The following is a 26,349-nucleotide window of genomic DNA, read 5'->3' as shown; positions in this document are numbered from 1 at the left end:
GAATTTTGATAAGCATGAAGGGCACGTTATTTCCATGGGAATTAAACGTGTTCCTGAGTTGTAGTAGTTGATTATGGATTTGATACATTATCTTTTTCATATACTATTTATAACTTCATCGTTTTATATAATATTTTGTTTTTCATGTGGATTGTACCGACAACATTGAACGCCACAAAGTGAACTGAATTACATTATATTTGTTTGGTCCGTAATCGCCTTAATGAGATGATAACTCTGGCTATTATATTGTGCAGTCGATTTATGGTGGGTTCAACGAGCCATAAGTCAAATAGTTGACTGATCGATCACAAATATGGGTTATAACGATATCTCGTAGGACAATTATTTTTGTGACAACGTAATGGAGTCCTAAATTTTTAAAAACATTCGGTGCCAGGTCGTGGATAGGACATCCATTGTGTTCCTAGAGCCGATTCTTTTGACTATCGACTGTCTCTTGAGATTAAGGTAGTTTTTGGGTGACTTTGGTTTCTTTCTCATAATCTGCCGTAACTGGAGACTAAGTAGTTTTTTTCTGGGTCATTTCATACTGTGCTTACATCTGCAGGATTCGAGTTGAAAAAAATATCCAACCCTTATCAGGTTTAGTTATTTCTCAGGGCCACTCGAGGAGATGTAACTGAAATGCATGGCCATGCTCGAATGATGATTCGTTTATCAGTTAAGTTACTCTCTAGTCGAGGAAACCACTCTTGATATTGATCACTTGTAAAATATGACCTTTGTGAATACGGATTTTGCAAATTTTTTTACATTGAGTGGGAGAAATTTTAGGATATGAGAATCAGTTATCGCACATACACTTGTGAGGACAAGTGGGAGTTTGTTGGAGCTTGTGTCCTCCACAAATTAGTGTGATATCATTTATAAATCTCTTATAGGTTCACAAGGGTATACTTCGTATTTTATCAGTTGATTAACGATTACCTAATAACGGTTGGCTTGCTAGAAAGTTTGACGTTATTATCATACAGATGGCGGTGATCAACTGGTTCCTAAAAGTCACACCTAAAGGATGTGTTTGAGAGATGTGATTATGGAAATGTAATTATATTGATGCCTTATATGACTAAAAGGTTAGTTCATATAACTGACTAAACAGTTAGTCAACGTGTTGATGAGACGATTATTTAATACCGATTAAATAATATTAGCTGAGACGAATTAACTGTCAATTCGTAAATTGAATATAATAAGTTATATTTAATTGATGTATATAATGTTAGCTTGGACGAATTAATATGTTAATTCGCAATTAAATGTAATCGGTTATATTTAATTAGCAAGTTAAAGTATATATTATACGATATTGTTGCACCTGCACGCTTTAATAAATCGATCGTAAGTCGTTGTGTGTAGACTTATTAATACGGAATTAAGTAAATGACAATTTATAAATAATACATTTTATACATTTTGTATACTACCAAAATAAGAAGATTTAATCTCCTTATTTTTGGTAAGTAGAAAAACCGGAAAAAAGAGAAAATAATCTCTCTTATTTTCGGTTATATGGGTTTAAATTAGGGAGAAAATATCTCCCCGGACTTCTCTTTTCGGTGAGAATAAGAGGAGTAGAGAGATCATTTTCTTTAACCTAATTCTAACCTAATCTTGCCTCTCATCAAAAACACAAAAACACAAAAACCCTAAATAATTTACAGAAATTTGGGGATCGATTCTAGCAAGAATAAAAGGGCATATCTCATATCATCTTGGGTGCAACTGATAGGTGAATATCATTGCGATATTGTTCTTAGGCCGATTTTGTTAGGACCGAAGGTTGATTTCATAATCTCTCTATTTTGTTTATGTAATTTTCATTTATGAATAGTAATCATCTTTATAATTTCGTTATAATCCTTATATTTAAAGGGAAGCATACAGATAATTCCCACAATTTGGTGGCAGTACGTAGTTTAGATGTAAATTCTATGTAACTTCTGCAAATATAGGAAAGGGGCAATTGTTGCGTGATCACTGTTTTGCTAATATATATGAATCTTGATACATATTACCTATGTAGTTTATTCTGGCTAAGATTTATTCATATAGAACTTTAATCAAGATACTTAAATATTAGAATACTAGAAATCTACTTCCATTTCCTCTGATTGTTTCCATATAGAACTATGGTCCATGTCTAATTAATCTCCTACATGAAGGACTCAGCTGGCACTCGACACTTAAAGAGGCTATCTGATGGTGGTCTTACTCACTTACTCATGTCCATCTGCTCCCAAGCTTTCACTTTGCTGTGGCGGATGATAACAAAAAGAAGTGGAAGTTTGTAGGTAACTTTTCTTTTAATTTATTCATATATTCCCCATATATTTGGTGCTAGTGTATTTCGGTCCGATGGGCGAATTATGATCAATTCAACATATGTTAGCATTAATAGAGCTACGGTTCTAATCTTTTTTTAGGCGCATCGATGTAATTTGTTTAGGTTTACTTCAGTTTTACCACTAAATCAAATTGTTAATGTTTTTTTTTCTTTTATTTCAGTTTTTTCTTACTATTGGTTTTGTTAAATATATCATTGCAGATTTAAGAATGTCAGTTGACGAGATGAAGGATGTTAAAGAGGTGTAGGCTACCAACTGTTTAAGGAGTATGTAAAGTTGATTAGTCTATTAACTAAGCTGTCTATGTGATTATTTATACACTTGGATGTATAATTTTTGAATATCGACATTATTGTTGTGTCAGATGATATGCAAGGGTTTTGGTAGTTGGCTGCATTCATGTGTATGTATTGTTTGTTCATTTCGATATTTGGATTGTCAAATTTATAGGACGTTGCAAAAATTTAAGTAACAATTTTTTTTTTTTTTGAAAAAATTACCTATCTTTGGTGGCGGTTCTTAAGTTGAAACGCCACTATAGGTTTGCCTATTATGGCGGTTCTTTAACAACAACCAACGTTATACTAACCTTTCGCGACGGTTTTTTTTATATACAACTGACGTTATAGAGGACACGTAGTGGCGGGTTGTGGGACAAATATATTATTGAAATACCTATTGTGGCGGTTTTCAAACAATAACCGCCACTGTAGATGAGTTATAGTGGCAGTTCTTGTCTAACAACTGTCGTTTTATATAAGTTTATAATGGCGGTTTTTATAACAACCGCCACAATAGGAGAGCTATAGCGGCGGTTGTACAACCGCCGTAAAGTTTATACGACGCCGTGATAAACGACGGACCCTAAATCTCTAAAAACCGTCACAAAAGGCCATTTATAACCGCCGTCGTAGGAGTTTTTTCTACTAGTGGTATTTGTAGAAGTAGTAGCGTGAGTAGTGAACCTAATATTATTATTTGCATGTATTAAAATAACAGTAATACTTACGGTAGTAGGGTAGTAGTGAAACTAACAGTGACATTAACAGGTATAATAAAATTGAAAATATTAATTGTACGAGTAGTGAAAGTAACGACAGTTTTTTTTGGTGCTTAGTGAAAGTAACGAAAGTAAAAATGGGGGCAACGAATGTGCCTCATAATCAAGTTGATAAATTTTATCTTAACTTACAATGTGTATTGTAAATGGTAAATGACATGAATTAGGCACCTTAACATTAAAAAAGTAAACATTAGGTATGTCGAAAATGGAGTTGGGATACTAAAAATACATATAATGATTAGATATTGTTATTGTGCCACATTAATTTAAAAAGTTAGTAAATAGGTTTAATTTTAAAAATTATATATAGCCCCGTGAATTTTCACGGGTGTTACACTAGTTGAGTTATAAAGTAATATTTAAATTTTTACCAATTAACGTAAATGATGCATTAGAGTCAATTGGCAAGTAGTTATTGCAGTATAATATACCACCTTGTTAACTAAATTTGAGTTACTACTTTAACTTGTTACTCAGGCGACAAAAAAATCGAACTTACATATCAAACAAATTTATTCAGCTAAAAATAAAACAAAATCAGTAAAATTGTATCGGTCTGAATAATTAGTTACCAGTGCAAATTGTTAAATCTGTTTTTCATTTAGTCAAATTCGTGCTCCTTTGTACTACCCGTGCAAGTTTAAAATGAAATTTTTGACCCGTGCACATTTGAAATGAAAATTTTGATGGTGGACGTTTAAATCGGAACTTTTGACCCTTGCACGTTTAAAATGAAAATTTTAACCCATTTTTCTTTTAATATCGATTTGATTGTTAATTAATGAAACATGACAATATGAAAATTTTGACTGATGCACGATTAAAACGATTTAATCTAGGTATTAAATATTCAACTCGTGATATTATCCTATAAATATTTTTATAACTAAAAAGTAAACAATAATGATATATACTTCATAAATTTTATTTTTATTAAAATATAAAACGCACAATCATCACCCCCTAATGGGTGGTTGGCCTAATGTATGTGGTTTGCAGGCTATCACGTACACCTGGGGGGGTTACCCAGTCAACTCTTTTGTCTCGGAATTAATCTCATGCCAATGGACGTATTTCGCTTCTACCGCTAGAGCCAACATTTGCTGAGCGGTGTTTCTTTCACCCCTAACTTCTTTCCTAATTTTCCTTGTTTCATTATATAGCTGGTGCTTGACGGTTGAGGTTTTTCTAGGGTTTTCAAATGAAGAGCATTTTTAATATCCCTCGGTAGAACCCCGGCTATAGTTTGTTGCCTAACATATGCCTTCTCTTCCGCGTCCGATCCCGCAAAGTGCCGATCCCCGTCCTTATAAACGGCTACATTGTGGTTATGTATTACACCACCCTCGGAGGTTACAATGTTCCACACTATCGTCACTTGATAATTTTTAGACACGAAATTTTGAACGGCACGAATACGAAACTTGCATGAACACTTCCGCGACCTCTTTGGTTTTTCAAGATCATACGATCGGTTTGGTAACCCATGTCTTTTACATCGAAAATAACTTGCCAACAACCCGTTCTTTTTTATCTTTTTAGCTCCGTTATTTGCTTTAACCAAAGCAAACCCATTCTCGAACGCAACTTTATTAGCCCAATTGAAAGCATCGTCACGCGTTTCGAAATTTGTAGTAGTCTCGAACAACGGGTTGTAATCAATTGAATTCTCGCCAAAAGTCTCCCACGAATCGTGTTACAAGCAATACGGACTATAGTAAGACAATAAAAAAGATTTATAACCTAAATAAATTGCGTAAAACGAAAGCAAAACAATATAAAACGAGTAATCCATGGCTAAACCACGAGACTCAACAATCGAGCATGGCCAAACATTGGTTTCCAACGTTCAACCATGGCCAAACAATGGATTCCAACGTTTGGACCATGGCAAACGTGGAAATCCAACGTTTGGACCATGGTAAACGTTGGTTTCCAACGTTTGGACCATGAGCTGAACGTTGGATCTCAACTTTGGTCCATGGTTCAACCTTCGGGGGACAAATTTCTGATTTGCGCAGAAAAATCGCAATTTCGCTACTACTAAGTTAATACGTAATGTAAATCAACTATCGAATAGAATTAACGATGCGCAAAAAAATGAAAATTAAGCAGATAATGAAGCGATTAAGTTGTTTACGTACCGGTGATTCGGGATCCGTTTTATTGTAAATTGTTGTTGTTGGTTTTTTTTTTTTAAATTTAGTTGATTTTTAGTAGAATTTGAGAGGAAATTTTTTAGAGAGAAAAAGTGTTGGATGAGTGGAATGACAGTTATCGTCTTTTTTTAAAAAACGTCGTCGATATTTAATAAAACGTCGTCGATGAAAATCAACCCTCTTTTATTACCTCCAATACTCCAAACCATTTTCACATTAATATTTAAATAAATTATTTATTATACATACTCACTCATTTTAAGTAATTGATGTCGCACAAAATTTATCGAAATACCGTCTTTCGGAACTAAAAATAAAAAATAAAAAATAAAAATAATGCACTCACCTAGTGACTGAGACACCAAAACAATTCCATATTTCTACTTTCTCTCTCTAAAACTGTGAGGAGTTGCAGAACTGACAGAAGAACCGTTATTTAGCTACCGTATTTCCAACATTCTCACAAGATCTAATCTTCCATTTCATCATTTTCGTAAGTTTTTTCCATTAATTCTCTCAATTTCTTACATTAATCTTTAGATCGCTGTTAATTTTTCTGATTTTTGTTGACTAATTTGATCTTTGTTTAATCGAATTGCATTTTTGAATTGATGTTGTTGTTGATTGACGCATGGTGTGAAATTTCGTTAATTTGTGTTCTTTAGGGTTTTGATGTTGCTTTGAGATTGTTTATTTTGTTCGATTTGTTCTTGTGAATGTAGTAGCTGTAGACGCTGTAGTTGAATGTTTAAAATTCTGCGAGACCGTCTCATGTTAAGATAATGTTAGACGGAGCCTATAACTAAATTCGAAAATCACTAAAAAAAAGAATGGCAAATTACCGATTATGTGAGAGGTCTCAAAATAAGCTTATCATTTGACCGTCTCATATAAGAATTAGCGTTTTCGTTTTAGAAAAGAAGTGTATTATTCTATTTTGTTAAGCTTAATTTTTTTTTCGCGAATATTTGTATATTTTCTGGTGAAAAGTTGTAAGCTTTTCGATAGTTAAATGAATGCTGATCTTATTTTTGTTTGATTCTTAATTCTTAAAAGTTTTGTGATAGTGACAGTAAAAGTTGTATGAACTCTATGAAGTATTTAAGATAAGATTTTATTGTATCATAAATATTTCACACTCCTATGTTTTTTTTAAAAATAAATAAATTAGTATTTATGTTTTAGAGAAGCGGAACGTTCATGTCAATTTAGTATTTTGACCTAATGAGATTTATTGGGGTGTCATTTTACAGAGAAGTCAGTAAAGTTGGGAAAAATTGAAGTGGTTTGAAGTTAGAGGAAATTTGCGTTTAAGCGAGAACTAAGTGAAGTTACTAGGTTCATAATCGAGTAATGTGGGAGCTTTGGATTTGAAAGAGGTGATATTTCCCGTTATCCAGGACATCTTGGAATTGTTTGGGGGTTCGAGAAACAAAGATTTCAAAATACAAATGACCGAGTTCGTGGGGTGAGTTCCCCCAAAGTGGCGAGTTCGGCACAATCCCTGTGGCCAGGAGGGTGAATTCCGTCCATTCCATCATGATGGCTGATATGGAGAGTGGTTCCTTGGGGTCTTACCAAGATAAGCCCCGTACTTTCCCAGACATGCGCTCAAAACCTTACACTCCTTTGGTGAGACCTCTTTTTCCTAAGAGTGGCAATTTGGTGGACAAAGATGTTGTGATGTCTGTTTATGTGGGATTGATTTTGGCTTATTTTCAGCTTAGGTTTGTTTAACCTCATGCCATTTGGCTTCAGCAAAGATATCCATGGTTTTGAGTTTTACAGCGTTATACTTGAAGTCTTGAATGACTAATTTATCCATTAGTCTAGTTTCTGTTTTTTCCTTTTATATATATATATATATATATATATATATATATATATAGGAATGGGATCATGTGAGTATACACTATCTTTTTGAGGATTGAGGATTTCATTACAATATCACAAAGTTGTTCAATACAATATCACAAAAAGTTATTCGAAACAATATCACACATTTAAAAAAACAAACAAAGCAACAAAAAAAAAAATTTATTTTTTTTTTCAAAATTTATTTTTTTTTTTTGGACAAGTCTAATTTTTTTTCGTGATATTGTATTGAAGAACCCGTGATATTGTATTCACTAATCCTCAATCCTCAAATATTTAGGAGTTCTCACCGGATCCCGACTATATATATATATATATATATATATATATATATATATATATATATATATATATATATATATATATATATATATATATATAGTGTAAAGTTCTTATAAGTCCTTCATATGTTTTGAGTCCATAAGTCCCTCCCATATCCCTTAGATCATGCATGGTGGAAGGTTGAGATTGAAAGCAAGAAACACACTAACACTAATTAATTCACTTCTCTCTCTAGTTTTAGTAATACATTCACTAATTCATTATCATACACAATTAACACCATCTTTTGTCTTATAATTCAAAGTTTATGAAAATTTTGTTAACATTTTTCCTGTTTCGGTTTTTTTCGTTTTTTTTTTCGAGACAAGTTTTCGACATTTTAGGATTTTACGAGTGTAATTCTAACAGCAAAAAGTGTAATTTTAAGGAATGTTTACGAGAATTTTGCGTTTTATAAGTTTAACTTCAGTCTTTTTCGAGTGATTTTGACGAATAATATTTTGAATTTTTGTAATTTTATCACAAGTTATTGTAATTTTAGCATTTTACGAGTGTTATTTTAACGACAAAAAGTGTTATTTTAGTCCAGGAAAGTGTAATTTCAGTTCAATGAGATTGTTATTTTAGTGTAATTTCAGTCCAATGAGATTGTTATTTTAGTTCAGGAGAATGTAATTTTAGTCTAGGAAAGTGTAATTTCAGTACACTGAGAATGTAATTTTAGTCCATTGAGAGTGTAACATTAGTCCAATGAGAATATAACCAAGTCCATTGAGAGTGTAACATTAGTCCAATAGTAAGTGTAATTCTAGCAGAAAAAGTGTAATTTTAGCAGAAAAAAGAGTAATTCTATCAGAAAAAAGAGTAATTCTAGCAGAAAAAAAGTAATTTTAGCAGAAAAAAGACTAATTCTAACAGAAAGTGTAATTTTAGCAGAAAAAAGTGTAATTCTAGCAGGAAAAAGAGTAATTTTAATAGTAAAAATTGTAATTTTAACAAAAAAAAGTATAATTTTAACAGAAAAAATTGTAATTTTAATAGAAAAAAGTGTAATTTTAATAGAGAAAAGTGTAACTTTAATAATAGAGAAAAATGTAACTTTAATAAAAAAAGTATAACTTTAATAGAAAAAAGTGTAATTGTAATAGATAAAAGTGTAACTTTAATGAATATAATTGTAATTTTAATAGAAATAAGTGTAATGTTAATTTCATTAGAAGATAAAAATTAACAAATAAAGAGAATATGAGAAAAATAAATAGATCTAGGACACCAAAAACACCAACAACCACACTAATTCCCAAATTTAAAAAACAAAATCAGAAACAAAATAAAACAAAAATACACAAAAGAAAAAAGGTGAAACGAGATTTGAAAAAATCGAGTCACCAACACATTCACCAACATCACCAACAAAACAAAATAAGAAACAAGCGAAAAAAGAGAAAAAAAGGTGAAAATCGCAGGAGAAAAAATAAGAAAAATAACAAAACAAAACAATATAATGGTGGGCATAAGGCGCAGGGTGGGCAATGGGCTAAGTACTCGAGTTTGGAACGACCCGTGGATTGCAGGCTCCTGTTCTCGCATGGTGATTACAAACAGAGGAGATTATGACCCGAGTATGATGGTGGCGGACTTACTTACGGCTGATGGATGTAGGTGAGATACGCATAAGGTACGTTCTATTTTCTTGCAAATTGATCAACAACGTATTCTCAATATGCGGGTTGGGCGACAGCACGAGGAAGACATTTGGCTTTGGGATTTGGAGAAAAATGGCAATTACTCGGTGAAGTCTGCGTATAGGGCGTTGGCTGGAACTTTAGAGGCGGGTGAAGAACAGTCGGATAGAGGGAGAGAAAAGTGGTTGTGGAACAAAATATGGAGAATGAGAGTGTTACCTCGAGTCAAAATATTTTTCTGGCAATTTTGTTGCAATGCAATCGCTACTAAGCGGAATATAGCATCCCGTATAAGGTCTTCTAACACGACTTGTCCGGTTTGCTTATGTGAGGTGGAGACTTGTCTCCATCTCGCACGGGGTTGTGGTTGGGTGGCTGGGCTTTGGGAGAGGAGACAGTGAGGTTCGTTATGGGAGTATGGGCAGTGTGGGAGGTGCGGAATGGAGTGGTGTTTGAGGGGCGCGATGTTCAAATAAGCCGTGTGGTGGCCAGAGTAAGAGAGAGTAAGAGAGTTGCTGAAGGAGATGGAGGAGGTTGAGGTGGCTGCTGTTGAACAGAGGGCGAGAAGGGAACAGGGGGAGAGAGGAACAAGGCCAGGGGAGGTACGGGGGTGGCAAAAACCCAGTCATGGATTGGTTAAAATTAACGTCGATGCGGGAGTTAAAGAGGGAGACGGGATGGGTATTGGAGTGGTATGTAGGGATGAGCATGGGACGGTCAGATAGGGATGGGCAGAGAGACGGAGGGAGGAGTTCACAGCTCGGGTGGCGGAAGCAGAGGCGGTTTTGGTTGGGCTGCAGCTTGCTAAGAGGACGAAGGTTCGAGATATTTGCTTAGAAGGTGACTGTAAAGAACTCATTGAGGCGCTTCAACACGGTCACACTCACACTGGACGGAGTGACTTCCACGTTGTCATCGACGAGATTAATTTGTTTTGTCGTAATTTTAATTCCGTTTCTTGGTCTTTTAGTAGTAGAAATTTTAATTTACTTGCTCATGAATTAGCTCACTTTTGTAAGGTTGGTGGTAGTCTGTTTTTCGATGATTCGACTATTCCGAGTCGTATTGTTGATCTTGCAGTTGCCGATTTGAATGAAAGGTTGTAAACCCGTGTGTGGGTTTTTCTCAAAAAAAGAAAAAAATAACAAAAATCATAAACGAAATCTGGGAAATGATAAAAAAAAAAAAAGATTAACAATTTCGACACAGGGGAGAGAAGAAAAAGAAAAAAAACACCCACATATCAAAATTTGCTAAGGAAAATAGAAAAAGAAAGTGTAGATCTTGTGGGTGTTACCATATAACCAACAACAATAAATTTAAAAAAACAAATAAAGAGAAACAGGAGACGTGTGAGAAGAAGAAAAAAAAAAAAAACAAAGAAACAGATCTGGAAAAAAGAAAAAAAAAACAATGAGAAGTGGAAGAAAGAGGGGCGGCAGTGACGGCGGTGGGGCGTGAAGCAGGGGAGTGAGGCGCCAGATCTGGTGGTGACGTGTGGAGGAGGGTGGTCGGGTGGTGGTGATACCGGCAGTGGAGGTGTGGGTCTATGTTGGTGGTGACGCGGGTGGTAGTGCGTAGGCATAGGTGGTGTGTGGGGGAGGTGGGGATGACGCGGGTGGGCGTAGGATGGTGCGTGGAGGTGGTGGCCGGTGATGGGGTAGGTGGGTGGTGGTGGATGGTGAATTAATTGGGTTTTTTTTTGTTAGGATGAGAGTATATTTAGGTTTTGAATTAATTTGGGTTTTTAGAGAGGTAGTAGAGAAATGAATTATGTGAAGGAGAGAGAAGGGAGTGTAAAAATAAATTATATATAGTAGATTAATGTTTGATTAATGTGGGTTAGTAAAAGTAGAGAGGGAGAGGGTTTAATTAGGATTAATCTCCTTTTTTTTGCTTTCAATCCTTGCCCTTCATCTCCCTCATCCAATGGTCCTCAAGAGGACTTATGGACTCACATGTAAGAGGAGGACTCATTTGATCTTAATACTATATATATATATATATATATATATATATATATATATATATATATATATATATATATATAGAAGGGTTCTTATAAGGTCCTTATACCATATAAGGTCCTAAGTCCTTATAAGAGCCCTTGGATGGAAGGGATGGAGGGATGAGATTACATCTCATTGAAGGGTCACAATTCTCCCTCCCTAATCTCCTTCCCTAATTGTGTATAACTCTACCTAATTTTGTACAACTCTATCAACATTCTAATCTCCCAACTCACTTCCTCATTATTCATTCATTCACACTTCTCTCATACACTCATTCTCTCTCATCTTTCTCTCATTCTCTTAAAAAAAAAAAACCAAATCAACAAAAAAAAAAACCAACAAAAAAAAACCAAAAAAAAGAAAAACAAGAACAACTTCATCGACAACAACAAACCACCTTTCCACCACCATTCACCACCACCATACCGTCCTCCCTCCTTTACTCCACCACCATTCACCATCACCATTCACCGCCACCATACCGTCAGACCACAACACCGGGACCACCAACAACCAATCCCGACTCCACCACCACGCATCCCTCTCACAAACCCAAAACCACAACCACAAAAGAACTCGCCGCCGCCACCGCTACCACCACCAACGCCCTGCGACCACGACATCTCGCCATTTCCTCCATCTACCACGACACCACCACAGAACCCGACATCCCCCTTCCTTCTCTGCTCCTCCAACACCACCATCACCAAACAACCCCACCGCCCTCGCCGGCCTCCCTCCTTCTCCTTTTTTCTTTTTTTTTTAGATCTGGGGTGGAGGGTGACGGTTATGGATCGCTGGTGGTTTTATGGGCGACGGTTGTGCTGGTTGTCGGCCATCATTCTCTCTTTTTCAGTTTTTTTTTTTAATTTGTGGTTGGGTATTGATGATTTGTTTGATTATCTTCCGTTTTTTTGTGGTTGGGTGTTTGTTTGTGCTGATTTTCATGTTTTTAATTTGTGGTTGGGTGTTTTTTTTTTTATATTCCTAAAAGTTACATAAAATTATATTAAAATCAACAAATCTAGACCGATGGCGTTTGGATTCATGTTTGGATTCATGTATTTCTTTTGATGATGTTTGGATTGACTTTGATTTTAGATCTAGTTTTTATATTTTGGTTTTGTTATTGTTATTATTGTTTTTGGTTTTTTTATTATTGTTATTTGGTTTTTGTCATTGTTATTTGGTTTTTTATTGTAGATGTAGTTTTGGTTAGTTTTACGGTTTTTTTTCTTTTTAATTTTCAGATCTATATAGGAAATTAATTTTTTTTTAAGTTTCATATTTTGGGCTAAAGTTATACAATAATCAAAATAGAGTTATACTATTAATGTCTAAAGTTATACATTGTATAAATTGAAGTTACACAAATTTGTTATTTGATTTTTTGGACTAAAGTTATACATCTTGTCTATTAAAGTTATACACTACGTGCATTAGAGTTATACACACGATATTTAAATTTGGTTTTGTTATTTGGTTTTCTTTTTAGATTTTAGATTTGGTTTTTTGTGATTGTTATTTGGTTTTTTGTTTTGTTATTGTTATTATTGTTATTTGGTTTTTATTATTGTTATTCAAGTTTTTTTATTTGTTTGATTTTATGATTTGTGTTATGTTTTGATTTTATTTTTTTTATTGTTTGATTTTTTTATTATTTACGACTAAAGTTATACATTTTATGACTAAAGTTATACATTTTATGACTAAAGTTATACATTTTATGACTGAAGTTATACTCTTATGGAATAAAGTTATACAATTTTGGACTAAAATTACACAAATTTGGACTGAAGTTATACAAATAAGGACTAAAGTTATACAAATAAGGACTAAAGTTAGACAAATTTGGACTACAATTATACAAAAAATGATTGAAGTTATACAAATAAGGACAAAAGTTATTCAAATAAGGACTAAAGTTATACAAAAATGGACTAAAGTTATACAAAAAAGGACTGAAGTTATACAAAAATAGACCAAAGTTATACAAAAAAAGACTAAAGTTATACAAAAATTGGACTAAAGTCATACAACAATGGACTAAAGTTATACAAAAATGAACCAAAGTTATACAAAAATGAACCAAAGTTATACAAAAATGGACTAAAGTTATACAAAAAATTGAACTAAAGTTATACAAAAATGAACCAAAGTTATACAAAAATGAACCAAAGTTATTCAAAAATCGACCAGAGTTATACAAAAATGCACCAAAGTTATACAAAAATTGGACTAAAGTCATACAACAATGGACTAAAGTTATACAAAAATATACAAAAATGAACCAAAGTTATACAAAAATGAACCAAAGTTATACAAAAATGGACCAGAGTTATACAAAAATGCACCAGAGTTATACAAAAAATTGGACTAAAGTTATAAAAAAAATGAATCAAAGTTATACAAAAATGAACCAAAGTTATACAAAAATGGACCAGAGTTATACAAAAATGCACCAGAGTTATACAAAAATGCACCAGAGTTATACAAAAATGGACCAGAGTTATACAAAAATTCACCAGAGTTATACAAAAATGCACCAGAGTTATACAAAAATGCACCAGAGTTATACAAAAGTTAGTCCATTTTTGTATAACTTTAGACCATTTTTGTATAACTTTGGTTCATTTTTGTATAACTTTGGTTCATTTTTGTATAACTCTGGTTCAGTTTTGTATAACTTTGGTTCATTTTTGTATAACTTTAGTCCATTTTTTGTATAACTTTGGTGCATTTTTGTATAACTCTGGTCGATTTTTGTATAACTCTGGTTGATTTTTTGTATAACTTTGGTTCATTTTTGTATAACTTTGGTTCATTTTTGTATAACTTTGGTTCATTTTTTGTATAACTTTAGTCCAATTTTTTGTATAACTTTAGTCTTTTTTTGTATAACTTTGGTCTATTTTTGTATAATTTTGGTTCATTTTTGTATAACTTTAGTCCATTTTTGTATAACTTTAGTCAATTATAAGATTAAAATCAACAAATTATAAGAATTTTTATATGGCTAAGATTAAAACAACAAATTTTATGAAAAATATTTTAGTAGATCTTAGATGAAAAAAAAGTATCTCATAAAAAAAAAACGAGATTTAAAACCCGAAATCTTAAAAAAAAGTATAACAAGAAGAGATTTGAGAAAATGAATAAAAAACGAGAAGTAACAAAATAAAAGAAAATAAAAGACAACAACAAAAAATGAATGGAAAAAACAACTCAAAACATGAAAATAAACACCAAACGAAAAAAAAAAAAAAAAAAAAAGGTGGCGGCGGTGCGGTGGCGGCGGTGGTGGGTGGTGAGTTGGTGTCGGGGTGGGATAGTGGTGGGTGGTGGTGAATGAGGAAGAGAAGAATGAATGATTTATTTGGGTTTTTTGATTTAATTGGATTTTTTGGGTTTTTTGATTTAATTGGATTTTTTGGGTTTTATTTATTTATTTGGGTTTTGGGTTTTTTATTTATTTGGATTTTTTTGGGTTTTAGAGAGAAGATGAGTTGTGTGATATGTGAGAAAAGTGGATGAGAGGAAAAGAAGTTATAGTGAATTAGTGATTAATTAGAAAGATTAGTGAAGGAGGAGAGAATGAGTGATATTAGTACATAAACACATTTTTGGAGGTTGATCTTGGCCATCCATCTCCCTCCATCCAATGGCTCACAATAGAACTTATGGACTCAAATATATAAAGGACCTTAGTTGATCCTTCCTCTATATATATATATATATATATATATATATATATATATATATAGAGGCAAGATCGTGAGAACGAACATTCGGTGAGAACGATAATTAAAATAACAATCCACCAAACATAGACCTGCGAACTGCCAGCTATATATTTCAACAACAATTAGACCAATCATACACCAGTGAATTCCCCAGCCACATTCGGACGTACCGGCGACCACAGACGAAGCCGACAACCTCATATTATACCGGAAACATCGACGTTTACCACTGACACCAAGCATACCTTCACCGATAGCCACCATGACTAACGCTGACAACATCACCAGTCCCCCAGAAAACAACGGCGACGTCGCCGACGACCACGACACATTCTAGACAGCCCTAATTCACTGCCAAACGGTCGCCATCCCCACCCTCATCTTACCGTGATAACCCCTTCGGCGTGTATTTCCGGCCACCAACCACGTCCCTCCATCTTATCCTTTCCACCGTCGTGGCCTATCACATTACTAGCGAAAATCATCGTTCTCACATCTCCTTTTTTAGATTTACTAAAAACCTAATTGAATTTCAAAAAATCAATCGTCGCCTATCACATTATTAGCGAAAATCATCGTTCTTACATCTCCTTTCCACCGTTTGTCGCCTATCACGTCCCTCCATCTTATCCTTTTCACCCTTTTTGGTTGTTTATATACTGGTCGTTTCGATGGCGGCGAAAGCACGCCGGAGTTGGTTAGCGAGAAGGCAAATGCGTGGTGATGTGAAGAGAGTGCGAAAGCCAACAGTTTTTTATGTGTGGTGTCGCGTGGTGTTTGGCGGTGGTGTGGTGGTGGGTGGTGTGGCGGTAGATTGGAGATGGCAGTAGTGGGTACTCACGAATTCAACTTTAGGGGTTTGAAAATGGTGTACATGTAAATTGAGTATTATAATATTTTAAATAGATATAATTAGGTAGAAAGTGTGTCTAGGTTATGAAAAAGTGTATTTATATGCTTAAAAAGTGTATATAGAATTTAGAAAAAAGTGTACGTAGAATATAAATAAGTGTATATGGAATTCGCGTAAAACATGTACCTAGGATAAAAAAAGATATACCTACATTCTTAAAAAGTGTATATAGAATTCGGTAAAAAGCGTACCTGGGGTAGAAAAAAGTGCATCTGAATTTTAGTAAAAAAAAAAATATTTGACATATTTTTAGTGTATAGTGCGTTCTCACCGTTCTCACCGAGTGGTCGTTCTCACCGGATCCTAAATCTATATATATATATATATATATATATATATATATTATATATATATATATATATATATATATATATATATATGAGTGGCCTGGCCCAATCAAGCGCGTTATGCTGTGAAAAGAAAAATTACTACATATCCTGTTTTGATATTGAACCCTGGATTGGATATTGATGGTAAGTTTCTTGAAAGAAAGGTAGAACGGGCGACGAGAGAATTTGAGAACTACAGCAGATGCGAGGAATTGGAATATTGAGAGAAGCTTTATATTATTGGATACTCCGTCCTGGTGAAATCTTTACGTTTTCCATTTATGGATGTCTTAATCAAGTCTTTACATTCCTTTTGTAACATATTTTTATTATATTACCAACAGACCCTTACAACACGCATGTGCAAGTGGGTCGTTAAAGAGTAGAAGAGAAAAAGTAACGGGCAACTTTGTACTTTTGTTTTACACCTTGGACTTCGTGCAAAAACCAAACGTAAAGAATTCACTGCGACGGAAGGAGTATGAAAACTAGGGGTAATAAATACATATAATTGGTACTAAAGCTTAAGATCCCCCTTCCCTCCCGCATGCAACTACGTCCTTAAAGAGTAGAGGAGAAAAGTAAGGTTAACTTTATACTTTTGTTTTACACATAGGATTTTGTGCAAAAAGAGAACGTAAAGAATTCATTGAGAAAATATTGGCTTAATATTAAGGAATAAAATGCTCTTAATTTTTACAAATGGTTACTAGCACTATGGAGATCGAGACTTCCGTGAGCGAATGTCATGCTATCAATTTGGACATTTGTACAATATACTTCCCCCGTTCCATTGAATTATATACATTTTTCGAATAACCCTCACATATGTTGAACAATCAATGAAACGGAGGAAGTAGCATATTAGAGTTCATTGAGCTGATTCACATAGGTCTTCCTCTTATGCTCTCCCTCTCTCTCAATTCCTCCCTCAATATCTGTACTCTAGTTGTCTAAAGAGGTGCATGTGTTCTGGGTTGCTGTTGGCCTGTTCGAGGCCCTTCCGGTGAAGAGGATCTCTGGTTCCCCCGATGTTTATAGCTTCAAATATCAATACCCTGCTATATGGACGTATTTGGATGTGCATCAAGTTTGTTTATTGTATTAACTAGCGGCTTTTGTGCGTAACAATTTTGAGCATGTCTTTGAATACATGTAATGTGTTTCACAATACTGAACAGCTGTGTTTTGTGCAGGTTTTTCGCATCATTATGGGGTTAAACACTCGTGTTCTTTTTGTACTTATGCTTTTAGCCTTTGGAACTGTCTTCTATCTTGGAGCGCGCACATCCCCAATTATTGTATTTGTTTTCTTCATCTGCACCATCAGCTTTCTTTTGTCAACCTATCTTACAAAGTGGGTACTTGCGAAGGATGAGGGTCCTCCAGAGATGGTTCAGGTACAGGCTGAGCTAGTATTCATCCTAGTTTTTCGCACACTCCACAATGTCCTTAAATATTAGTTTGCATGTCTCAGCTTAGCAGCAGCTGTTAGCTATGGGTTAGCTATGGTTTCTGTTTGATCGTTTCTGTGAACTTTCTGTTCAAGAGCAAACTTATATGGCTGCTGCATTTCCTACATGATCATCATTAAATCAAAGTTTTCCTTTTTCAATAGAGCCCAAGACACATTATTTTTTGGTCTTATTATGATAAAATAAAGCAAAATGACTCGCTAAAATAGTTGCACTTTTTTTTTTTTTTTTTTTTTTTTTTTTTTTCCTATTACTGGTTTCAATTAATGTCCTGGATACCTACCGTACCATCTGAACTTGGTGAGCAAATCGGTCATTAGGTCAATATATGTTGATAGGACGTTTGGACCTCACTACTAAGCTCTTCCTACTAATTTTTCAATGAGACTTGTGTTTGTGATGTAAAAGCTGTGGTACTTGTCTTAACATTAATTTGGACTACCTCTTACAAATCAGAAAAATTATTTTTTTTGGATAGTTCCGAGCAAGGGGAATGGGCCGGATGGTGCAGTACCTTTGTTTCTCTCACTTGAGAGTTGATCCTGCTAAGGGCCAATATGTCGTTTCTTCTCTTATCCTATTTCACCATGCCATTCAATTAGTGAAATATCTCATAAAGGGCATCTACTGAGGCCATTTGTTATTTGGTTTGTATGTCAATTTTGCGGTCTTTTGTGAAGTATTTGGTTGATGAATGTCATCTATCTCTTAATTTTATTTGCCGGTCTATCAATGTTTGATAAGCTTGTAATATTGCCAGATATCATATGCTATACGTGATGGTGCTGAAGGGTTTTTTAGGACTCAATATGGGAGTATTTTCAAAATGGCAGTCCTGCTGGCAATGGTTATTCTCTGTATATATTTGTTCCGAAGTACTACTCCTCAGCAGGAAGCCGCAGGCATTGGAAGGTAATTTTATCTCACGTGCTCTGTTCATCTGTTGGCATACCTTTAACCACTAAATTTTAATTTCCAATGTGTTACTCAACTCCTGCTGTTTAATTCGTGTGTGCTTATGCAGGGTTACATCTGCATTTATTACTGTTATTGCTTTTCTGCTGGGATCATTGTGTTCAGGTGTAGCAGGATATGTTGGCATGTGGGTGTCTGTTCGTGCGAATGTTAGGGTTTCTAGTGCAGCAAGACGGTCAGCTAGAGAAGCCCTACAGGTTAATGATCTTTGTAATTTAGTAGCTAAAGTATGTCTATGCGTGTATCTTATACATCAACATGAAACGGCATGTGCAGATAGCTGTTCGTGCTGGTGGTTTCTCAGCCATTATTGTTGTAGGCATGGCTGTATCTGGTGTTGCCATTTTGTATGCTGCCTTCTATGTTTGGCTGGAGGTGGATTCACCGGGTTCAATGAAAGTCACAGACCGTATGTCTACTTTATTTTCTATCTTTTTGGCGTTCTCTGTTTGAGGTGCCGCACAAGCCCGTCAAAACTTCAAAAGATGACCATACAAGTTATGATCTCGTGATGTTTATGTAAAGTTCATGCTTTTGTCATTTTACCCTTTTGGTGAACTCGATACATTCTAAAGTCTTGAAGTGTTACTCAGTTTACAATCCCTTGTTGATACTATGGAAATAACTGTTTTGATTAATTTAGAAGCGACACGTGTAGCCTAGTAGCACCAAACATATCAGTATTTCTTCATTATTCACCAATTGTTTTTCCTTATGGCTACTGTTTGTTTTTATCTCATCGAATATAGAGGTATATTCCATTTACTTGAATGGAGATCCCCTTTTTAGCAGCAGAACAGTTTTACCTCGGTGCCTGATGTTTGAAATGATTCTCAACTTTCAAGTAGCCCTGTATTGATAAACTATAGCTGTATTCTCTCGTGACGCATCAAGGCATTATGTCTCTCATTTACTGCATTTCTGAACTCTTTTTAAATCTTGGGTTGTGTTGGCGTAGTTATTAATTTCCTCTTTTTTGATTGATTTTGCTGTTTTTGAAATTTAAGGCCTTGGTGCCATGCCAAAAGAATACCTCTTGTCAGAATCATTATTTATGCGAATAAAATCATTTGTGTTGCTTCTTAGCTCACAAATAAATTCACATTTAAGTGTTGGCATGAGGACTGACCTTTTAAATTATTCAGTGCCTCTTCTTCTGGTGGGTTATGGATTTGGCGCTTCATTTGTTGCTCTCTTTGCTCAACTCGGTGGTGGCATCTACACGAAAGCAGCTGATGTTGGAGCCGACCTAGTTGGAAAAGTTGAGCAGGGAATACCTGAAGACGATCCTCGTAATCCGGCTGTCATTGCTGATTTGGTATTTAATACGCTAGTGTTTTTTTTCCCCATCTTTCTCTATCTGAAGTTTTATGTATGGTATCTATTGCCTTTTCTAATCTGGCCTTTTGGTGGGATTATGTGTCATAGTCCGATTTCCGTCTAAGAATCTTACATTACGTGTGTATAAATACAAGTCCACTATAGCTTCTGGTCCTAGTGTGATATCATTGCATTTCATGTGTTTGGTGGTTTAGTGGGGTTGTGGACTTTTGGCTAGAGACCATCAACAATTCAACATAGGCACATATTAGTTCGTTGAAAGAGAAGCTACCCATGATGTTTAAATGTTTGTGGAATCACTTATTTTTCCTGCTATGTGAAATCTTGTGGATGAGTCATTTTCATAATACGACGCACCAAGTTTCAGATATGCTAAAGAAGAATATATCTGCTAAATGTGTTGATTGTTTTATATTTTGATATTATCAGCAAAAGCCACCTACTTTTTTCTTCAAGTATCTAATATATTCTTTAAAAATAGAACCACCTTAAGTTTTATGTTTTCCAATTTGTGTAAACCAACAGCAATAAAGTAACCTGTTTTTAAAACTAATTTGTTATGTATGGAGTATTGTTTACTTCTATTAATTTAAGATGACGTCCACTCGTCCAGTACTGATGTGGAATTGCTGCCCTGGAAAGTGGGGCTTATAGTTCTATGCTACCTTCTCTTGTCATTGCTTGCTCATTGTGGAGCACATACTGCTTCATTTGTTAACTTACATTTCAACCTTTGTGGCTGAAGACTGAAGTATCATTCTGAAAGTCAAAATGTGATATGATATTACAGGTTGGAGACAATGTTGGTGATTGTGCTGCTCGTGGTGCAGATCTATTCGAAAGTATTGCTGCAGAAATTATAAGTGCAATGATATTAGGTGGGACAATGGCACAACAATGTAAAATTGAGGGTAAGTGTCGTCTTTGCAGATTTTTTATTCCACCAGTGTCTAAGATTTACAAGAAAGAGACTATTACAAAACAACTGCATTTATGATTCTTTCTGTTTTTTTTGCCTCTTGTTTTCTTATTGACCAACCACATTTTGTTTACGCAGATCCATCTGGCTTTATCTTGTTCCCTTTGGTGGTTCACTCCTTTGATCTTGTCGTTTCATCTGTGGGTATATTCTCAATAAGAAACACTCGCGAGACTGGTATAGGCATAGAAGATCCAATGAAAGTTCTTGAGAAAGGATATTCTGTCACCATAGTGCTAGCAGTTTTGGCCTTTGGCGCGGTAAGTTCAAAAATCGACTCTTCCGAAATCTACTTTATGTGCTAGTCAGTAACTCAGTAACTTCAGCCTTCTGATGATCTCACTGGGCCCTATTAGTTGGATCTTGTCTGACTATCTGGTTTTGATTTCTAAATATTCCTATTGTCCGTGTTTCTTGGTTACTTTTGCAGTCTACACGTTGGTTGCTTTACACGGAGCAGGCACCTTCAGCTTGGTTTAATTTTGCCCTATGTGGGTTGGTTGGGATTATAACAGCATACATCTTTGTGTGGATCACCAAGTACTACACTGATTATAAGTATGAGCCAGTGCGTACATTGGCTCTTGCAAGCACCACTGGCCATGGGACCAATATAATTGCTGGTGTGAGCTTGGGGCTGGAATCAACAGCTCTCCCTGTCCTTGTTATCAGCGTAGCGATTATATCAGCTTTTTGGTTGGGCCGCAGTTCTGGATTGGTGGATGAAGCTGGAAATCCTAATGGTGGGCTATTTGGAACAGCAGTGGCTACGATGGGAATGCTAAGCACAGCTGGCTATGTCCTGACTATGGACATGTTTGGCCCAATTGCTGATAATGCTGGTGGCATTGTGGAGATGAGTCAGCAGGTTAATTTTAAAGCATTGTTATGCGTTATCATTATCATAACTACATATATAGCGTTGCCTGTGATCAGCTTATATGCTAAGTTAGTTGTTATATGCTTCTTTACAGCCTGAAAGTGTTCGAGAAATTACTGATGTTCTTGATGCTGTTGGGAACACGACAAAAGCTACAACCAAAGGATTTGCTATAGGGTCTGCAGCGCTTGCCTCCTTTCTTCTTTTCAGTGCTTACATGGATGAGGTGTCTTCGTTTGCCCGTATATCTTTTAAAAAGGTAGGAATACGTATAGTGTTGGGCGGATATTGGTGATGTTCTGCTGTTTGACTTAATTCTTTTCACTTTTTTCTCTTACAGGTTGATATTGCAATACCCGAAGTCTTTGTTGGTGGCTTACTAGGCTCTATGCTTATTTTTCTCTTCAGTGCATGGGCCTGTGCAGCTGTTGGCCGTACAGCTCAAGAGGTGGTAACTGAAGTGAGAAGGCAATTTATTGAGAGGCCAGGTATCATGGTAAGTATTCATCTTCACCAACTTTATTACAATTTACAAACATATTCGGTGCTAGTTATTGATTATTGTCGTGACTGCAGGATTACAGGGAGAAACCCGATTATGGTCGTTGCGTAGCTATTGTAGCATCAGCCTCGTTGAGGGAAATGATTAAACCTGGTGCTTTGGCCATTATTTCGCCAATAGTGATAGGTGGGTGCTACTTCTTTGATTGCAGTACCCAATGTGTTGTACAGTATGCTTTTTTGATGAACACCAACACTTACATGAGACTGTTTCACATGCGAAACAAATCCATTAACCCTATAACTAAATTACGATTACCTCAAAATTTAAGTTGGTCATACCTGTGAGACCATCTCATTCAAGGCTCACTAATGAATGAAGAGTCCTGGCTTTTACAAATCACTGTCAAACTTGTGTTTTTACAGGTCTTGTGTTCCGAGTTCTTGGACATTATGTTGGGCATCCATTACTTGGTGCAAAAGTTGTAGCTGCCTTCCTGATGTTTGCAACTGTTTCCGGCATCCTTATGGCACTTTTCCTGAACACTGCCGGTGGAGCTTGGGACAATGCAAAGAAGTATATCGAGACAGGGGCTCTTGGAGGCAAGTGTAGTGATTGCCACAAAGCTGCTATTACAGGAGACACGTAAGTTTATACGATTTATATTTTGTCATACATCTTGACGATTCCTGTCTCTTACTGAAGTGCTCATTGTTTCCGTTATTTGGATTGGGTGTTTATCTATTACTCCCTCCATTTCATTGATTCTCTCCCACTCCCAAAACGATAGAATACTTCAAAAGAAAGATACTTTGATAAACCCAGTATGAGGATCTAAATCTGATTGTTGATATTTTGTTATCACTTGTTTACTGCTATTTATAATCAGGCTATTTTGGGTCAGGTCTACTAGAATTTGTATTTTTCGGGTTTGGTTCAGTCTAATTATCAACAATGGCGAATATTCATCTTCTGCCACTTGACTCACTATTATTTGGTTGCAGGGTGGGAGATCCGTTCAAAGATACAGCTGGACCTTCGATTCACGTCCTGATCAAAATGCTTGCGACAATTACTCTGGTTATGGCGCCTGTTTTCCTGTAAACTTGTCCATATCAATATTGCAGATTTAACTAAACGAGCACCATCTCCTACCTGACGTATTTGATGTAGTTTGAGGGTTGCTAAATTTGCGGAGATACTTATATTTAGTCACAGGAATTTTTGTTTCTTATATTTTGAATAGTAAGAAGTCTCTTTTGCAGCAAATTGCTACCTTATAAGTTATAATCAATCTACTCGCCTTCTGAATATACTTGCTTCAGATCAGCTATTAAACATATTCTGAACACTTGAAAGGTAGATCCAGATACTAAGAAACTACGGTTCCGCTAATAGTTTTTTTTCTTCTTATAAAATAGAAAAAATTGTAATCACAAAAGTACCTATTTGACGTGAAATAACTCAGGCTAGATCTTTGTAACTTTTAACCTTTCAAGAGATCTTTTGTTACAAACCAGAAGAAAAACTTGTCAAAGTATTTGAAGATCTTGGTGAAATCTGCAATCAGGTGAAAGTTTTCTGCATACTCGATAAGTAAACGCAAATTCTTATTCCAGACGGGCTGTTTTCCCGTCTGAAATAGACCGACAAAATGTTGTCATTTTTTAAGAGAATGTAACAATTTAATCCACAAAATGTTATCACTAGAAGTGTCACGTTTTCATTGAAAATGATGTGAAAAATAATGTAACATGTTATCAAATAAATTGGTTAGCTTTTTGTCCTTTCACATTTTAACGATCGATATTTACGTAACCGGTTGAAAACTTCACAAGAAAAACTTATGATCTGAATTTGAATACCATCAATCATCACACTCTCCTAGTGCTCAATCAAATGATATCCGCGATCCCATATACTCCCTCATATTCACTCATTTCTTCTCCTTTTATTTTGCACAAAAAATAAGAAAATGATTTTGAACTACACAGAACACTCTACCCCACATACAATTGAATTTGGACCACACAAAACCTTCTAAAAAAGGAAAGAGGGAAGAAAATCCGACTATCATGAAAACGGAAAGAGGGAAGAAATGAGTGAATAGGAGGGAGTATATACTATGCATATCCGTATATGTCAGTCAACTTAACTAGTAAAATCATGAAGAAGTCGACAACATATTATCCTTGTGGCTTCCTTAACCGAGTTGCACCAAAAAGAACTTTTAATATACTTTGCTTGCATCCATAATGATGCGTGTATTTTACATAGGGTTTTTATCCTATATTTACACGCATTTCTACGTTATTTATGTAGCACCTAGCTACAATTGCCCTCGAATAGTCTACTTTGTTTTGTTTGGCGTTACTTGCAGGGTTGGACCTGAAGTGAGCTAAATCAAGCCTGAACTTGTCCCATTTGCATGCATTTTGGAGATAGAAGAATCGGAGCCTGAAATCTGTCATCTAGGGATGCATGAAGTGGCTTCAGAATGTGTTTTGAGTTCATCCATGCTGACACAGTGGAAGCTAACTCGATCGACTAAGTTGGCTGCTAATACTGGTCGATCGAGTACCCCTTTTGGGCTGAGAACCCTCTATCGAGTACCTGCTTCGCTCGATCGAGAAGGGTGTATGACGAGTTCCTGCTTTGCTCGATCGAGGTGTTTGACCTTTACTTTGCTCGATCGAGTGGTTTGTTTCTACTCGATCGAGCGGTTTTGACGCTGGAATATTTTCTACGCAATCTTTTAGATTTACCTATTGGATATTTTAATTCTATCTTAGAATAAAATTAGAGCGAACGGCAGGAGAACGACTCTCTCTCCTCTCTCTGGCTTTTGACTCCTTAGACCTAAAACTCTATTTTCTCCAATTCATTGAATTGGGTACTTTCGATCCTTAATTTCAATTATTAATTATTGCAATTGTTCTTGTTTTTGTCATCTCTTTCTTCTATTGCTTTGGTTCTTGTCTTCTCTAATTTCTAGTATTAGGGTTTATGGTTAATCTCTTTATTAATATGTTCAAATTAATTGTTTCGTTTGTTATTATTAATTCCTCAATTTTCATCATGCATAGCTAATCTCCTTATGCTAGGACATAGGGGAGCCATGGTAATTAGGGAGGTTAAGATTAGGTGATTAGACATGGCTAGAATTAGGTTTGTGTTGTTAATCACTGCAATTAATAGTAATTAGCTGCTTGAGTCGACGCATATAGCTAGTTTATTTGATACCCCTTGACCTAGATCGGAAGATTGGGAGGGGTAAGACTCGCAGTGAACATTAGGGCATTCTAATGAGGGCGGAAGCTAAGTTAGTAATGTTTTAGAGCGAAAAGCGGACCGAAAGGACCTTTTCAATACCCTACAGACCGAATTTATGCCGACCTTTGACCCTAGATTGGATCCCTAGAAAACCATGGTGAACCGACTGTCCTAACTGTTTCTCTCTTTCTGGTAATTTCATTAGAACTTATTGCTCGTTTCTTTGCTGTTCCTTTTCTCTATATTTCCGTAGTTTAGAATCAAAGAATCAAACCCAGTGGTAGAAATATAGTCATGTCGATCACCTCCCAAATCAAAGTCACAAAATGCGTGGAGATTAAATGGAGTATGCTTGAGCAAGTGTATACCGTGATTAATAGTACCCTTCAAGAATCGAAGCAGCCTTTTTAGAGCGGACCAATGCAACGATGTTGGATGCGTGAGAAATTGGGCGAGCTTGTTGACAGAAAAGGCAATGTCGGGTCGAGTAA

At 35.4% G+C, this 26,349-nt stretch overlaps 1 protein-coding gene across 1 annotated transcript; it reads left to right on the top strand.

The window, feature by feature from the left end:
- Positions 1-5,865: 5,865 nt before the first annotated feature.
- LOC141627651 (pyrophosphate-energized membrane proton pump 3-like) lies at positions 5,866-23,896 on the top strand. The gene is made up of 15 exons (XM_074440883.1): positions 5,866-6,087; positions 6,848-7,226; positions 17,630-17,833; positions 18,669-18,820; positions 18,933-19,080; positions 19,160-19,292; positions 20,029-20,201; positions 21,015-21,135; positions 21,282-21,463; positions 21,634-22,071; positions 22,178-22,342; positions 22,424-22,579; positions 22,660-22,771; positions 23,011-23,230; positions 23,590-23,896. The coding sequence occupies exons 2-15, from the start codon at positions 7,134-7,136 to the stop codon at positions 23,687-23,689; spliced, it is 2,397 nt and encodes a 798-aa protein (XP_074296984.1). The 5' UTR covers positions 5,866-6,087; positions 6,848-7,133; the 3' UTR covers positions 23,690-23,896.
- The last annotated feature ends 2,453 nt before the right edge of the window (positions 23,897-26,349 follow it).

Source organism: Silene latifolia, chromosome Y, assembly GCF_048544455.1.
Source record: "Silene latifolia isolate original U9 population chromosome Y, ASM4854445v1, whole genome shotgun sequence".
Classification (NCBI taxonomy): domain Eukaryota; kingdom Viridiplantae; phylum Streptophyta; class Magnoliopsida; order Caryophyllales; family Caryophyllaceae; genus Silene; species Silene latifolia.
The sequence above is the reverse complement of the archived record's forward strand: the minus strand, read 5'-3'. Positions and strand labels throughout refer to the sequence as shown.

Excerpts from the sequence above, each read along its gene's own strand:
- LOC141627651 (XM_074440883.1), top strand. The coding sequence starts at position 7,134 with ATGATGGCTGATATGGAGAGTGGTTCCTTGGGGTCTTACCAAGATAAG. Across the intron at positions 19,081-19,159 it reads CAGCTAGAGAAGCCCTACAG|ATAGCTGTTCGTGCTGGTGG; the intron begins GTTAATGATCTT and ends CGGCATGTGCAG. Across the intron at positions 19,293-20,028 it reads TTCAATGAAAGTCACAGACC|TGCCTCTTCTTCTGGTGGGT; the intron begins GTATGTCTACTT and ends TAAATTATTCAG.